Source organism: Schistocerca americana, chromosome 2, assembly GCF_021461395.2.
Source record: "Schistocerca americana isolate TAMUIC-IGC-003095 chromosome 2, iqSchAmer2.1, whole genome shotgun sequence".
Classification (NCBI taxonomy): Eukaryota; Metazoa; Arthropoda; class Insecta; order Orthoptera; family Acrididae; genus Schistocerca; species Schistocerca americana.
The window spans coordinates 703,817,360-703,833,833 of NC_060120.1; the positions used below are offsets into that span (position 1 = coordinate 703,817,360).

Consider the following 16,474-nt stretch of genomic DNA (forward strand, 5'->3'; position numbering starts at 1 on the left):
TAGTGACACCATCCGTTCCTTCGTAGAACTCTTCTTCCATTTGAAATACGTGGTTGCGAGCCAATATTTAAACAGTTCTGCAACATCGGGAGAAAAAATCCGATTCACTTGTTGCAACACTTCATTGAGTGGGACCATTGTGAACAGCGACAGAATAGGAAGGAGTAGGGGGTGAAACTGAATGACATTTGGAATCCGTTGTTGAAGAATATGTGTACCTATCGTATACCATGGGATGACAGTAACAGTGGACGACGGCAGTCAACAACGGCCAATTGCGCTCTCGTTTTCAAAACATGTGACGTCGCGCCATTGCTCGGAAGTCCACGGAAGCGAAATTTTTACTGTAGTTAGTAACTAGCCAGGGTGTCAATCGGACATATACCAAAGCTACGATACACCTTTAAAATGTTCACAGATGGGGACGAAACGTCGGGTTTTAAAGTGAACTCCATTCGTCCACAGCAAATAGCCTGGAACATTGTGTTAATTGCGACATTTCCGGCGGTGAAAGTGTACATTTTGGAATCAGTCCACCCGATTAAATGAAAACTTTTAAAAAAGAAATGCTAATGAAACAACATGAGATAAACCGATAATTAAGAACTAATCACATAAGCTTTTCAATTCATAACTATTCACATGTGCAAGTTGTCAACTGCCACTGCTTCAGATGACAATGAAGCTACCTTCTTTCGTAAATATCAGTATCTTCCTTGCAGCAATTTCATTTTAATTCTTAATTTTTCTTTTCTGTCAATTTGAGATAATCAGTCAACTTCCACAGAAACAGTCATTATGAGACACTCTGCAGGAGTTTCATCATTTGTATCAGTGCTGCAATTTTCATTGATGTTTAGAAAGCAACAAATAGGTATTAGCTTAAATAAAGACAGTAGGTCGTATTACAATTTAATTTCTAAAATAGTTTGAATTAGGCCCTGAAGTTCACTCTAACATGTATTATGAATCATATTCATTCAATAATAATATGATTGATAAATGTCTCATAGAAACTTTTGCCAAATTTTATCCTAAATGAGATGCATTTGAGCTTTTCCATAACGCTACCGTTAGTGTGGAATTTCCTCTTCTTCATTTTCTTTCAGCAGTAAGTACAACTAGAAATCGCGATCATTAATTTCAGGAATGTGCGACTACTTGCAGGAACTGTTCACGACACAGATGCAGGCTACTTTTAAATGGCACTGTGAAGCAGAGTGCTAGGCGCCAGTGCGCTCAAATTAAGTACTTCAGCACCACGTTGCCGTAAGAAGAGGTTATCCTTCCAATTTTAAAAACAAGTTAGATATGGAAGATACATGTAGTGGACAGCAACGTATCGCCTAAAATGAACGAAACGCAAAGCGACGAGTGACCAAATTTTTCACTATAAGTTCTTCAAATTTTATGCTGCAGAATGACAGTTTGTATGCCAAATAATTTGCTCAGTATCGAATGAGAGATGATACATACAGTAGTGAAGAAAATGTGTAAATACGACAAAAGTCGTTTTAATTTTCTGCCGCGAGGGATTAGCCGAGCGATCTGGGGCGCTGCAGTCATGGACTGTGCGGCTGATCCCGGCGGAGGTTCGAGTCCTCCCTCGGGCGTGGGTGCGTGTGTTTGTCCTTAGGATAATTTAGGTTAAGTAGTGCGTAAGCCTAGGGACTGATGACCTTAGCAGTTAAGTCCCATAAGATTTCACACACATTTGAACATTTTTTTTAATTTTCTTATACGAAAAGGAGAAGCTCTACTGAAAAACTAACTCCAGGAATTATATAGCTTTGCTTCATTTACGTACACTATTTTTTTTGCATTTTAATCAGCCTTTACTGTCTACAGCAAGAAAATATGAAAACTCATTTTTCTCATGCACTGCTATCATCCGCTTTGTGGGAACTTTCCGTTCCTTAATTGTTTCTAACTTTAACACTACATCAAACAATGATTTACTTATAGGTAAGCCTAACAGCTAAAATGCACAATTAATAAAATAAGCAAAACGTATCCGTTCGCCTTATGTGCACTAAACTTTTTTGGCGCATGGATTGTAGCCGAATTTCCATTGTGTATACTCTCCATACTGTCGTACTGACGTCTGGTACGAGTTCCTGATATTCAAACAGCTGGTGCTGTGCTCATCAAACGTTCAAATGGTTCAGATGGCTCTGAGCACTACGGGACTCAACTTCTGAGGTCATCAGTCCCCTATATCTTAGAACTACTTAAACCCAACTAACCTAAGGACATCACACACATCCGTGCCGGAGGCAGGATTCGAACCTGTGACCGTAGCAACAGCGCGGTTGCGGAGTGAAGCGCGTAGAACCCCTCGACCACAGCGGACGGCTGCAAGTGGTCACCGTGTCAAATGCTTTCCGAAAATCTGGATATGTGGAATCTGCCGGTTGCCCTTCATCCATAGGTCTTTGTACGTCATGTGAGAAAAGGGTAAGTGAGTTTTCCATGGTCAGTGCCTTCTAAAACCATGCTGATTCGTGGACATAAGCTTCTCAGTCTCAATAAAGTTTATTTTATTCGAACTGTGAATATGTTCAAGGATTCTGCAGCAAACAGAAGTCAGGGGTACTAGTCTGTACTTCTGCGAGTCCGTTCTTTTACCTTTCTTATATACTGGAGTCACCAGCGCTTTTTTCCAGTCGCTTGGGACTTTGTACTGGGCGAGAGATTTACGATAAATGCAAGCTGGTAAGGTGCCAGTGCCTTAGAGTACTCTTTGTGAAACCGAACTCGGATTCCATCCGGACTTGGTGATTTATTTGTTTTCAAATCTTTCAGTTGTTTCTCTGTTAAAGGTATGCCTACTTCTTTGTCGTCCATACGGTAGTCTATCCAATGCTCAAATGACGATATGTTTGTACGGTTCTCCTGTGTAAATTATTTCTTGAACGTGAAATTTAAAACTTCGGCTTTCGGTTTGCTATCTTCAACTGTCACACCAGACTGGTCAGCCAGGGACTGATGGAAGCCTTAGACCACCTTAGTGATTTCACATACTGACAGAATTTTCTCGGGTTCTCTGACACATCTTTTGCTAAGATCTGGTAGCTGTTGTATGCTTCGCGAATTGATCTTTTCACAGACGCACGAATCTCTTCTAACCATCGGTTGTCGTCATTTGTGCGTCCGATTTTGAACCCAGAAGCCTCTGGATATTTATTTCCTATGTACTCAAGACTTTCCCTGTAACGTTCTACGACGTTTGTTGCGAATTCTGGTTGTCTATAAAAATATCCTCATACAATGGTCACTCCTTGCCTGAATGACAGCTTTATCCAGAGTATTTCACAATCCGACCCAGTATCGATCTCAACTGCGTTTGAACAGCTTTTAACTGCAATGATCACAGCACCTCCCACATCAGTCCTATCCTTCTTAAACATTGTCCAATCCGAGTTCAAAATTTCACTGCTATTTATGTCTGTTTTCAAATGCCGGGATGGTTCCTTTGAAAGAGGACGGCCGACTTCCTTCCCCATCCTCGCCTAATCCGATGGGAGCGATGACCTCACTGTCTGGTCCCCTCGCCCAAATCAAGCAACTTAGTATAAACTCTTTGATAACACGAGAGGAGAGATACTGAATTTAACTGACGGGAGGAGAAAACATAAAAATGTAGCATTTGAAGCAGCTAGAAGGGAAGACGCCTAAAAACTGTGATTGGTAGAATAAGCAAAAAGACTACGGAGGAATGGCTAGAGGACAAACGCAAGGTTGTAGAAATTTGCTTTACTAGAGGAAAGACAGAAGACACCTACATGGAAATCAAAAAGACGTTTGATGACTGCGGACTAGCGGTTCTAGGCGCTTCAGTCCGGAACCTCGCTGCTGCTACGGTCGCAGGTTCGAAGATGCCTCGGGCATGGATGTGTGTGACGTCCTTAGGTTAGTTAGATTTAAGTAGTTCTAAGTCTAGGTGACTGATGACCTCAGATGTTAAGTCCCATGGTGCTCAGAGCCATTTGAACCATTTGAACCCAACTGCAGGCTGTTAACGAAGCTATGAGCATAGGAATAAGTTGACAAATATGTGAGTAGCTCGCTGACTTCTTATACAACAGAGCCCAGTCTATTGTCCTCGACGGTGAGTGATCATCAGGGACAAGGGTATCGCCAGGAGCGCCACAGGGAAGGGTGTTAGGACCGCTGTTGTTCCCTATATACTTAAATAATTTGACAGACAGGATGGGCAGCTATCAGCGGTTGTTTAGGGATGATGCCATGATGTGCGGTAAGGTGTCGAAGTTAATGACTGTAGGAACCTACAAGACGACGTAGACAAAATTTCCAGTTGGTGTGGTGAATGGCAGCTAGTCCTAAATGTGGAAAAACGTAAATTAACATGGATGAGTAGGAAGAACAAACCTGTCATGCTCGGATGCAGTATTACTAGTGTCCTGCTTGACACAGTCAAGTCGTTTAAATAGCTGGGCGTAACTTTCCAAAGCGATATGAGTTGGAACGAGCGTGTGAAAACTATGGTAGAGAAGGCGAAATGGCGACTTCGGTTTATTGGGAGAATTTTAGGAAATAGTGGTTCACCTGTAAAGGAGATCTCATATAGGAAGCGAGCGCAACCTATTCTTCAGTAGTGTTCCAGTGTTTTGGATCCGTACCAGGTCGGATTGAACCCTTCCTGTCTCCTCTACATCTCTTTTGTTACGCAACCTTCCCTTCTACAATAACCTATGAAACCTTCACTTAGGATTTCTATCTCTTGCTCAATAATAACAAACGAAATCTTCGCTTGAAAATTAATTCTCTTTCTCAATAATAATAAGTGCAATCTTCGCATACAAATTTAAATGCTGCTAATTAAAAGTGATTTGCTGATTATTTCGACGAAACATAGAATGTGTCTTCGTCGTCGCCCTCAGTCGTTACCTGCAATAACCCAAAACTGTCCCTAACCTTTTTTACTGTTACTGGGTCGCCATCTGACTGCTACATCCTACTGCGACATGATTATACTTACTCTGTTTTGCTAAACTCTACTACCTGCTGGTGGGCTGTCATAATAAGCGGCTGTATTTATTACCAAATCTGACGTTATTCTTTAATAGCAAAGCTGACGTTATTCTTTAATTAATTTTACTGAAGTTACGTAATTCACAGTTAAACTTTTTCTTGTCAACAATAAAATTTTGCAAAGTTATACGTTGATGGTTTTTGGGATGGATTATAATCAGTAATGCAATATTGCTGGCAAAAATTAATTATATTCTGAAAACGATTCTTCAAATATTTACTGTTGGTAATGAAATGATTTTACAAACGTTCAAATGGGACTTACGTTTTACAATAATCTTACAACTAGCATTGTGCAAACATACCTTCAGTAGTCTTGAGTTTCTCAAGGAAAAAAAAATGATTCAGTAATATTAGTTCCTCTTATGATAATAGTTAGCTGATGTCTCTGTAGAACCGTTTATAATCTCTTGTAAATCATAGCTGGTGGCTGGCTGGCATACCGCTCCTCTCAACCTCTCATTTCAGACCTGCTACTGACTTCCTGCGAACGCTAAAGTGCGGTCTCTCCCGTCAACAATGCTTTCTGGTGCAGACAATCCTTTCTACCATTACAAAATGTATCAATGCGCGGTCTTTTCCGCTCTTTTCTTAAAATGTATTCATTCGCGGTCTCTCCCGCCCTTTTTAAAATTATATCAATTTGCGTTCTCTACCGTCAACAATACTTTGGTACAGACATTCCCTGCTACCACAATTATTTCCAAAATGACAAATATTAATTATTCCTACTTAATCATATTAATAAAATATAAACATCTTTCACAAATTGTCGTTTAATAATAGACAGTTGAAATATACACGTCTTACAGGATTGAAGGAAGACATCGAAGCAATTCAGAAACGAGCTGCTACTTTTGTTACTCCGAACTTCGGACTTCGAACAACACGTGTTATGAAGATTCTTCAGGAACTCAAATGGGAATTCCTGGAAGGAAGGCGACGTTCTTTTCGAGAAGCACTATTGAGAAAATTTAGAGAACCGGCATTTGAAGCTGATGCAGAACGATTCTACAGCCGCTAACAAGCGTCGCTCATAAGGGCCACGAAAATAAGATACAAGACATTGGGGTTCATAAGGAGGCTTATAGACAGTCATTTTTCCCTCGCTCTATTTGCGAGTAGAGCAGAAGGGAAAATGACAAGCAGTGGTACTGGGTGCCATCTGCCACGCACCGTACAGCGGTTTGCGGACTGTCTATGGAGATGTAGATGTAGAAGAAGAAGAAGAAGAAGAAGTCAACGAAGAAGAAGCTAGTTCAGTGTGCACATTCCCTCATCTTCCTAATAGTAGCCTACTCCCAATAACCTACAGCTCGCCAGATGCACTTAATGTAAAACTCTGAAATGAGTTAAAATAGAACGACGGCCATAAATAAACCTCCAGCTATTAGAAACAGTCTCATAATTAAAAGACTATCTTGATGGACTACTACTACTACTAGTACATGATCAGGCCCAGTGGACCGCTCGCATCTACAAGTTTCCTCCTCTACTGTATTCTGTCCATTGCTGCTATCCGCCATTCGTTAACATCTATTGACACTTGATTTAAATCTTCATTGAGTCCATCCCTCCAACGCTTCTTGGGTCTCCCTGGCGGTCTCTTTCCTGTAGGTGTGAAATCCTGCAGCTTCCGAGGCCATCTGTGATCCTCCATCCGGGCCACATGGCCGGCCCACTGCATTCGTTTGGCTTTGACAGTTCCTGCTATGTTGGGCTGCTGGTATAGTTCCTCAAGCTCTTGGTTGTATCTGATCCTCCGTTCCCCTGTATCTTCATCCAGAACCGGACCGAAGATCTTCCGAAGCACTTTTCTCTCAAAAACAAGGAGCTTATGGAAGTCCTGTTTCCGGATACTCCATGTCTCACAGTCACATAGAACAACAGGCTGGATCATGGTTTTGTACAGTCGAATCTTGAACTGTCTGGAGAGATATCTGGACCGAAGCAGTTGTGCTAGGCTGTGGTAAGATCGGTTTCCTGCTTGTATTCTGGCCTTGATCTCTGCTTCACATGATAAGTTCTCAGTGAAAAGTTCCCCTAGGTATTTGAATTCTTGCACTCTCTTGTAGGACTGGTCCCCAACTTGCAAGGATTGTAGATGATCAGCAGTCTGACAATGACCACGCGTCATAGCGAGGTACTCTGTCTTGGCTTCGTTAATGTTTTTATCTTGATGGACACCACTGTTTAATATTAAAGCGCCTGATAACCACATCAACGACTCGATATTTAAAGTAATGTAGAGAGAAGGAAGAAAAACACATGACGATGTTCTCAAATGCGCCATGGGTGAAGCTTTACGAGGATATTATGCAGTCAAATAACGTCTTAGCCTGTCTAAAAGTCGAAAACATTCGTGTTAGTTGTTGCTTCGGTAGGAAGGCATGTTGTACAGGAGCTTCCAGAAGGAGAACGATATCAGAGGTAGACTGATACCCAATGAACCCACACTGAAAGTGAATACAGCTGAGGCCAGATGCTAAGACCCAGATATTGTAGATAATCCGCTCCGTCGTAAGCAGGCAGCATACGAGTGTAACACTACGATAGCTACTTGGCATCTGCGGTCCTTCAAAGGCTTGGGAAAGATAATTAAAATAACTTGCTTCCATGAAACAAAAAACCGTTCAGTTTCTCATAGAGCCATAAAAATTGCGAAAACGTTTCCTGTATCATTCTCAGCAGTGCACAGCAACATGCTGTAATCGATTTTGTCCTAACTTGGACCCGTGTCGCGTGCTGGGGTAAACACTGAATCCAGCTTCCACATAATAATAAAGGTCAGCTTTATCAACTTTATCATTCGTGAAATCAAAGACTGAACTGTCCCTCTCAATAGAAATTCGGTAGTGAAAAAACGCCAGATCCGATTGGCGGTAGCAGTGATTTAAAAGAAATTCTCCGCCGCAGTCTCAAAAATAACTCACTCGCTGGTAAGGAGATTTCCATTCTTTACCACAGCATTAGCATGGCACCGCTCACCTCCTTGTAATACCTCTATAAACTGCTGGTACATGGGTTAGTGGAACATTTGATGGAGTCGACGAACTGTTACCACGATCTTCTGCTGCCACCGTTAACGATAATTCTTTTACGCCTCACCACCCAGAAACCTGCGAGGTTCTTATCAAATGATCTGCATCTGAATTATTTGCAGATCCGCAAGGCTGCACGCACGGTGGGCGACATTCGTCAGTTTCCAGTTACCCTGCATTCGTTATACCTCCAAGAGACAGGTGATCTTTGGCAGGCAGGTACCAGCAGCGTCAAGCATCGGTTTCGTTATCTTATCCATCCATATTACTGCTCGTGGACGCTACTCTCAGACATAGTCAGCAGGCAGTACCGCGCCCAGTTCGCCTTGCATAGCACTTACCTGGGCTACGGTATCGACACCTACATTAGGCAGCAACTGTAGTAGGCATACGCTCATATGAGCGGCAGATACACTGCTGCTGTAACTACTTACACACTAGTGCTTGGGAAGGAATCGAGGACAGATGTTTTTCCTTGATGCGACAACCTCACAGTACAGAGGCCTCGGTAGATTTAAGATAAATCTCCTGCAGATAAAAAATGTCGTCCTCTTTGTAAATGCCAAGGGCTGGTTTTCCTCTATATGTATACCGACGGATAACACAGTGGATGCAACAGACTAAAAAGTATACTGGCGAGAATATATATTTGCATTGGTGCTACTGGTTTGTGCCTGCTCGATTGTCCAACGTTTGTCACAGGTATTTTTCATATGGGGACGAATGATGGAGGCTTTAATGAAATGGAAATTTTGTAAGCTTCGTTATAAGGAATTCGCTACGTGATTTTAATCTGCCGGCCGGGGTGGTCGAGCGGTTCTAGGCACTGCAGTCTGGAACCGCGCGACCGCTACGGTCGCTGGTTCGAATCTTGCCTCGGGCATGGATGTGTGTGACGTCCTTTGGTTAGTTAGTTAGGCAATAATGGAAACAAAATAAAGCGAGATTTCATTTCAACCGGTAAGGGCCATTGTGGTAAAATGTTATCATTCAAGATATTAGAACTTTCTTTTATGCGATACTTATACTCAGCTGCTCGTGCTGTTGTTTTTTTACAATTCCCTTATAATATACATGTTGCGGTTTGGTAAGGCAAATTATACTGTATCTTACATTCTTAGTACACTCCCGGAAATGGAAAAAAGAACACATTGACACCGGTGTGTCAGACCCACCATACTTGCTCCGGACACTGCGAGAGGGCTGTACAAGCAATGATCACACGCACGGCACAGCGGACACACCAGGAACCGCGGTGTTGGCCGTCGAATGGCGCTAGCTGCGCAGCATTTGTGCACCGCCGCCGTCAGTGTCAGCCAGTTTGCCGTGGCATACGGAGCTCCATCGCAGTCTTTAACACTGGTAGCATGCCGTGACAGCGTGGACGTGAACCGTATGTGCAGTTGACGGACTTTGAGCGAGGCCGTATAGTGGGCATGCGGGAAGCCGGGTGGACGTACCGCCGAATTGCTCAACACGTGGGGCGTGAGGTCTCCACAGTACATCGATGTTGTCGCCAGTGGTCGGCGGAAGGTGCACGTGCCCGTCGACCTGGGACCGGACCGCAGCGACGCACGGATGCACGCCAAGACCGTAGGATCCTACGCAGTGCCGTAGGGGACCGCACCGCCACTTCCCAGCAAATTAGGGACACTGTTGCTCCTGGGGTATCGGCGAGGACCATTCGCAACCGTCTCCATGAAGCTGGGCTACGGTCCCGCACACCGTTAGGCCGTCTTCCGCTCACGCCCCAACATCGTGCAGCCCGCCTCCAGTGGTGTCGCGACAGGCGTGAATGGAGGGACGAATGGAGACGTGTCGTCTTCAGCGATGAGAGTCGCTTCTGCCTTGGTGTCAATGATGGTCGTTTGCGTGTTTGGCGCCGTGCAGGTGAGCGCCACAATCAGGACTGCATACGACCGAGGCACACAGGGCCAACACCCGGCATCATGGTGTGGGGAGCGATCTCCTACACTGGCCGTACACAACTGGTGATCGTCGAGAGGACACTGAATAGTGCACGGTACATCCAAACCGTCATCGAACCCATCGTTCTACCATTCCTAGACCGGCAAGGGAACTTGCTGTTCCAACAGGACAACGCACGTCCGCATGTATCCCGTGCCACCCAACGTGCTCTAGAAGGTGTAAGTCAACTACCCTGGCCAGCAAGATCTCCGGATCTGTCCCCCATTGAGCATGTTTGGGACTGGATGAAGCGTCGTCTCACGCGGTCTGCACGTCCAGCACGAACGCTGGTCCAACTGAGGCGCCAGGTGGAAATGGCATGGCAAGCCGTTCCACAGGACTACATCCAGCATCTCTACGATCGTCTCCATGGGAGAATAGCAGCCTGCATTGCTGCGAAAGGTGGATATACACTGTACTAGTGCCGACATTGTGCATGCTCTGTTGCCTGTGTCTATGTGCCTGTGGTTCTGTCAGTGTGATCATGTGATGTATCTGACCCCAGGAATGTGTCAATAAAGTTTCCCCTTCCTGAGACAATGAATTCACGGTGTTCTTATTTCAATTTCCAGGAGTGTAAAATAGTTCAATTCATTATTTATCACTTCTATTTACTTCAGTAGAGGAGCACATCTTTGAAGGCACTCTGCTAGTAAACATGTATTCTTTGTTACAGGTCGATTATATAACAAATCTTCCTTGTATTTCGCAAGACGTGCAATAATGTGATAACATGATAAAACTTTATCTACTGATTACTTCAGAAGAGCCATCTATAAAAGGAGCAAAGGAATGCTACTGGCTAATTATTTCATCAGATCGTCTGTTGTTAACTAAAGCCGAACAACATCGGTTACTTTCATTACAAAAATAGGTTGTTTACTTTCCTTCTTGTTATCGTTTGGTTAAGCGCATCATTACTGACGTTAGTTTTTCTATGAAGACTCAGACAGAGTTACCCAGTTAGGCCACCAACAGCTATCGTTGAAGTAAAGGAGATCTCCAAGACAATGGCGACACTTCGCTTATTTGCAATTTTACACCTATGTTTAATGCCTGTCGCCATATCAGTAAGTACATTAATTTACTCAGCATAACTAATTACTTTTCGCACAACGCATTCTGGATCATACAGTGTGTGTATATGTTACAACAAGAAAAACACACTGTGCTATGTCACTAAAAAGAACCGTTTATTAATCGCTACGTATTTCACAAGGACTTAGTTTCAATTTCACAAAAGAATCTAGAATTTTAGTTCGTAGCTCTCTTCAACGAAACGTAGTTCGACGTTTCAAAATGTATTAAATGAGACCTTGAAGGCCGCAGAGGAACACTAAATTCTCAACAGAACCAGCTTTTTTTTTTCTTTCTGTGAAACAATGTAACTTCCTTTATAGCCTACTAAAAGATATACGCGACAGGAAGCTTCGGAAGTTTCTTTCGGTAACCTTTGTCTTCTGACAATATTTCTGCGACAGTGAAATAACCATTGCACATTTAGCCTTTCCCGATTTTTTTAATCGTTTTCCACAAGCTCTGATGATCATGTTTTCACACGGTCTCTAAAGTACCTTGTGTCTTGCATACAGTCCGCTGTTGCTTTTTCCTTGTACTTCAGTGAAACCATGGTTCAAACGTTCAGAGCGATACTTCGTAACTTGAAAGGGGTCACCAATCTTCTGTTTGATGTTTTCAATATTCTTATTAATATGATGTAATTTTCATTGTTTTCCTTAAATATTTTACAGGCTGTCGAGTATGTTACAGTGGACACAGAAGAAGGCACATTGAGGGGTCAGATGTCCGAAACGTTAACAGGCAATCCCATGTTCATGTTTCAAGGCATTCCGTTTGCGGAGGCACCAGTTGATGATCTCCGCTTCCAGGTAAGTGGCTGTTATCACACACTTAGTGCTCCACAATCTGTGTATTTCTCTTGTGGGGAGTTTTACACACACAAAATAAAACACTGACAAAATTTATCACCGTAGCTCCAAATGGGCTGTTTATTAAAATACATAACGTTTTAATGTCACAGACGCCAATGAGAAGTTTGAAGAGTGAATAATTATTCGGCACAGAAACTGTCACTGTTTTGACTATGCAGGTGTCATAATTGTCGACAGGTTTTTAAAAGCGACAGCGCAAAAATTACGACACGCACCGCAATTACCCTCACACATATGAAGTATGAAATTACAATGAAATGAATACCCTTAGCTGCATATAGGCATTGATATAAGTCAACGGGGACAGCTGAAAATGTGTGCCCCGACCGGGAATCGAACCCGGGATCTCCTGCTTACATGGCAGACGCCCTATCCATTTTTTTTTTCGGTGTTGATCGTTATATTTGGTTGTTGCCGTCCGTCACACGACATCCGTTCATGTTCTTTTGTTGATCCTTCCACCCAGCTCTCTGACCGAACACGCTGAGCGATCGTTCCGGCAATCCATCTGAGCCACCGAGGACACAGAGGATAGCGCGACTGCAGGGACTTATCTCGGGCACGTCTCCCGTGAGACCCACATTCTCAGCTTATTGTCCCGCACTATATTCATAGTGACCATGCCCATCATACTCATTACTCGCGGCTTTACCGCCGATTCCCGTAAGAGTTCGGGCACTGTTTGTGAATCCGCATAGAAGAAGATGGTCAAACGGCCGGTGAGCCTTAACTATATATCTATGAAGATGGTATGTGATCTTTCGGACATGTCCCAAAAACAGAAACCATCTTCATATACCTATGAAGTATCTTTGCCAGTCTTCATATACGGGGCAAATCACTGAAAACTTACACAGCAGATATTGTGGAAATGCAAAGTGCTTTTGACGAGCAGTTTTCACAGAATGGATTGGCGGTCAGGGACTTGCACTGTTAGTCAATAACCAAATTATAATAATACTTAGAAAGTGATTTTTTTTTTTTGCAAATACACACTTCTTAATGAAACAATGACTTTTCACATCAAGAGGCTGAAAATAGTGTAAACTGGAATGTCAGTAGCGTTTGGTGCATGATTCTAGTGAGAGTGGTTTATGAGGTATCGTATTCTGAAAAGTATCCACACCAATGCTTGTAAAATAGCTGTGGTACCGCACACTAAAGAACAACACGAGTGCACGCAATAGTTGTGTGGACTCTGACGGGTAATGAGACAAATGACCATCTCAGGATGTGTTAAAAATTGCCACCTGCAGCGGCAGTACACACTACCAGTCTGGTGTGGAGCGACTGCTGCATACGTGCTAGCACATCAGTGGAGATGTTCGAGCAGACTGCAGTAATACGTCATTGCATATCATGGGGTATAGTTGGTATGTACCTGTAGACAGCGTCTTATAAGGACCGTCCAGCACTGCGGAGGGTCGTTGTAAAAATCACATGAAAGCCGAAGGAATCACTCGTGAGTTACAAAGTGCTACCAGGAATTCAGACCTTCATAAGCCACGCATTTCTGTAGTCAGTACAAAGTGACGTTTCAAGTGGTGACGCTTGATAGTGGATGACTGGAAACGAGTGAGTTGGGGTGAGGTATCCGTCTTCACGATGTGGCCATCCGACGGAAGGGTTTGAGTTTGGCGAACGTCTGCAGAATCTTATGGGCCAAAATATATAGAGGCAAGAGTGAATTGCGGCGGAGGTGGTCTGACTGTATGCGGATTATTTTCGCGGTTAGTGTGTAGTCCTCGTATTGTGCGTATTTTCCGTAGTCAGTAGCGACCCAGGGTGTGAATAGGACATTCAACGAAGCTACGATCCACCTTGAAAATGTCCTCCGCACACACTTTACAGCACTTTGTACTGCGTGTAGAACAGTTCAAAGATGATGACTGTTTGTATCAGCAAAACATTGCACCGCTGGAAGAAGCTGGAATTTATAGGATTCTGTGAAACTGTGGGGAAGTGCACGAGGGTACTACAAAAAGAACTGTCAAAAAACGACTCTAAGGGCACAAGGGCAATTGCAGATAAGGGGAGATCGGCAGATCAGCTATTGCGGAACATATTTTACAGGCAGGCGACCACCACATTCATTTCAATAGGACTCAAGTACTGGCAGCCACAGGCGATACCAAGAAAGGCTGTAGAGAGAGGCCGTAGAGATTGTGAAACACCCCAGGAATTTCAATAGGAAGGAAAAGGTCGTGAAATTGAACGAAATTTGGATTCTGGTGCTGAAGAAGATGTGTACCAGTCTTCCACCATGGGATGACAGTAACAGCAGACGACGGCAGTCGACAACAGCCAATTGCGGTCACTATTCGTAACATGTGACGTCATCACACTGCGAGGAAACTCGAGGAAGCGGAATTTTGCCGTAGTCAGTAGCGAGCAAGGGTGTTGCGAAAGGGACATTCACCAAAGCTAGGATCCACCTTGAAAATGTTCTCCGCAGATGGGGACGAAACGTCGGTTTTTAAAGCGAATTAGGTAGGGAAATGGCTATGGGACACAGCCCTTGTCGGCCTATTCACCTTCAATATTCCCGACGCACAGGATCCGTATACCACTGACCAGGTTTGATCGTAAACGGAGTGTTCATCGGAGAGCGTACTAGAGAAATATAGAGACATATTTACGTGCGAAAGGAAGAGTTAAACGCAACGCGCTACTTGTGACAAGTCAAACTCTGGATGAAGAAGAGGCGTAAGTAGCACATATGAATTTTTCTGCACAAAAGTCTTGGCTACATACTAGAAAGTTGGCGAGCAGGCGAACGCAAAAATAAACATTTACCGAAAACAGCCTGCGCCACGGCAGCGACAGTTGGTGGCAGCTTTTGCCGCACGTTACGCTGTTCTGTACGTAACGTTGGGAGAAGCTGACTGGTTAAAACCGATACCGCTAGTTTTCGGTATTTATTTGGTCTCAGTTATAACAGGTGCTTTTTTTATTTTTTACTATTACCCAGCTAAAAAATAAAGTTAGCTATAGCAACCCTGCTAAAGTCTTTCATTTTTTTTAATAAACTGTATTCCTAAAATATTTATTGCCTTGAAATATTGCGTTTTTATCCAGAGCCCGCCAGGAAAATGTATACACTCTTTGTCAGGCTGTATCGAGGTATAGATGTAGTCGTTCGATTTGAGTTACGAGTATGTTCTAGTATGGTTTTTGGCTCAACAGTACTTTCATCTCGGCATTGACAAAACAAAATGGCTTGAGCACGCTTGACATTCGAGCAATGAAAATGTATTGAGAAGTGGTTTTACAAGTTTGATAATCCCGTTGAAGTGCAACGTCAGTGGAGGCGTGGTTTCGAAACAGAACCGCCAACCCGCCTAACAATTAAACGCATCAATGACCAAGTTTGTATTACATGGAACGATTTGTGATATACTCAAAGGAACATCAGGAAGATAGCGTACAGTTGCAAGTCCTGCTTCGTCGGCTCTCGAGTTGGAAAGGTTTTTTAATTCTCCACAGAAGTCTGCTACGCAATGTGCACGTAAAGTGGGGGTTAGCAGTACAAGTGTACGAAGAATTCTGAAAGCTGCAAAGTGGAAAGTTTACATTCCACAGTTAATGCACGAGATTAATGCTGGCGATCCTGATCGCTGAATGCAATTTTGCGAATGGTATCAGAAGATGGTAACTGATGGCGAACAATTTGTGACGAAGGTAGTGTGGAGTGACGAGGAACAATTCAAACTTAATGGAACAGTGAATCGGTATAACAGGCACAGAAAAATCCGCATGTTTATATGGATAAAGCGACCAATCTATTAGAGATTCATGTGTGGTGTGGACTATCATCTAGGCTCTTAATGGGACGCTTTTTTATTTGGCGCTACTGTCACTCTAGAAATGTACCTGGAAATGTTATTCACATCAATTTTGCCAGGTATACGTCCGTTTTCTGGGGCTGATACAGAGGTCTTATACAAGACTGTGGGGCGCCACGACACTTCCACCTAGCCGTACAAGCTTTTCTGGGTGACAATTTGCCGGGGCATTGCATTGGACGAACAACGCCCATTGAGTTCCTTTCATGGGCGCCAGATCTAACACCTATGGTCTTTTACTTCTGGGGAATCGTGAAAGACAACGTCTAAACTGTGAAAGCCAACGTCTATCGACGTACGCCACGCACGCTGGAGTAACTTCGCCAGGAGATTAACAGCGACATGTACCGCGATTTCCACTGTAACAATGACTGACGTAGTAGCGGCAACTGCTCGTCATTCTGTTATTTGTATAGCCACCAATGGTAAACATTTATAACATTTGCCACTGGTATAACAGTTGTAAATTGTCGTAGCTGTGTTGGGAAAGTACCAGAGTTCCAAGCGCTAATACACTACTGGCCATTAAAATTGATACACCAAGAAGAAATAGCCGGCCGAAGTGGCCGTGCGGTTAAAGGCGCTGCAGTCTGGAACCGCAAGACCACTACGG

At 43.5% G+C, this 16,474-nt stretch overlaps 1 protein-coding gene across 1 annotated transcript in view; it reads left to right on the forward strand.

The window, feature by feature from the left end:
- Positions 1 to 10,893: 10,893 nt before the first annotated feature.
- LOC124595291 (esterase FE4-like) overlaps positions 10,894 to 16,474 on the forward strand; it is an 80,038-nt gene continuing 74,457 nt past the window's right edge. Inside the window, exons 1-2 of the mRNA XM_047133974.1 lie at positions 10,894 to 11,134; positions 11,816 to 11,953. Of these exons, the coding sequence (XP_046989930.1) occupies positions 11,075 to 11,134; positions 11,816 to 11,953 (198 nt within the window). The 5' untranslated portion in view covers positions 10,894 to 11,074. The remainder of the gene's footprint in view (positions 11,135 to 11,815; positions 11,954 to 16,474) is intronic.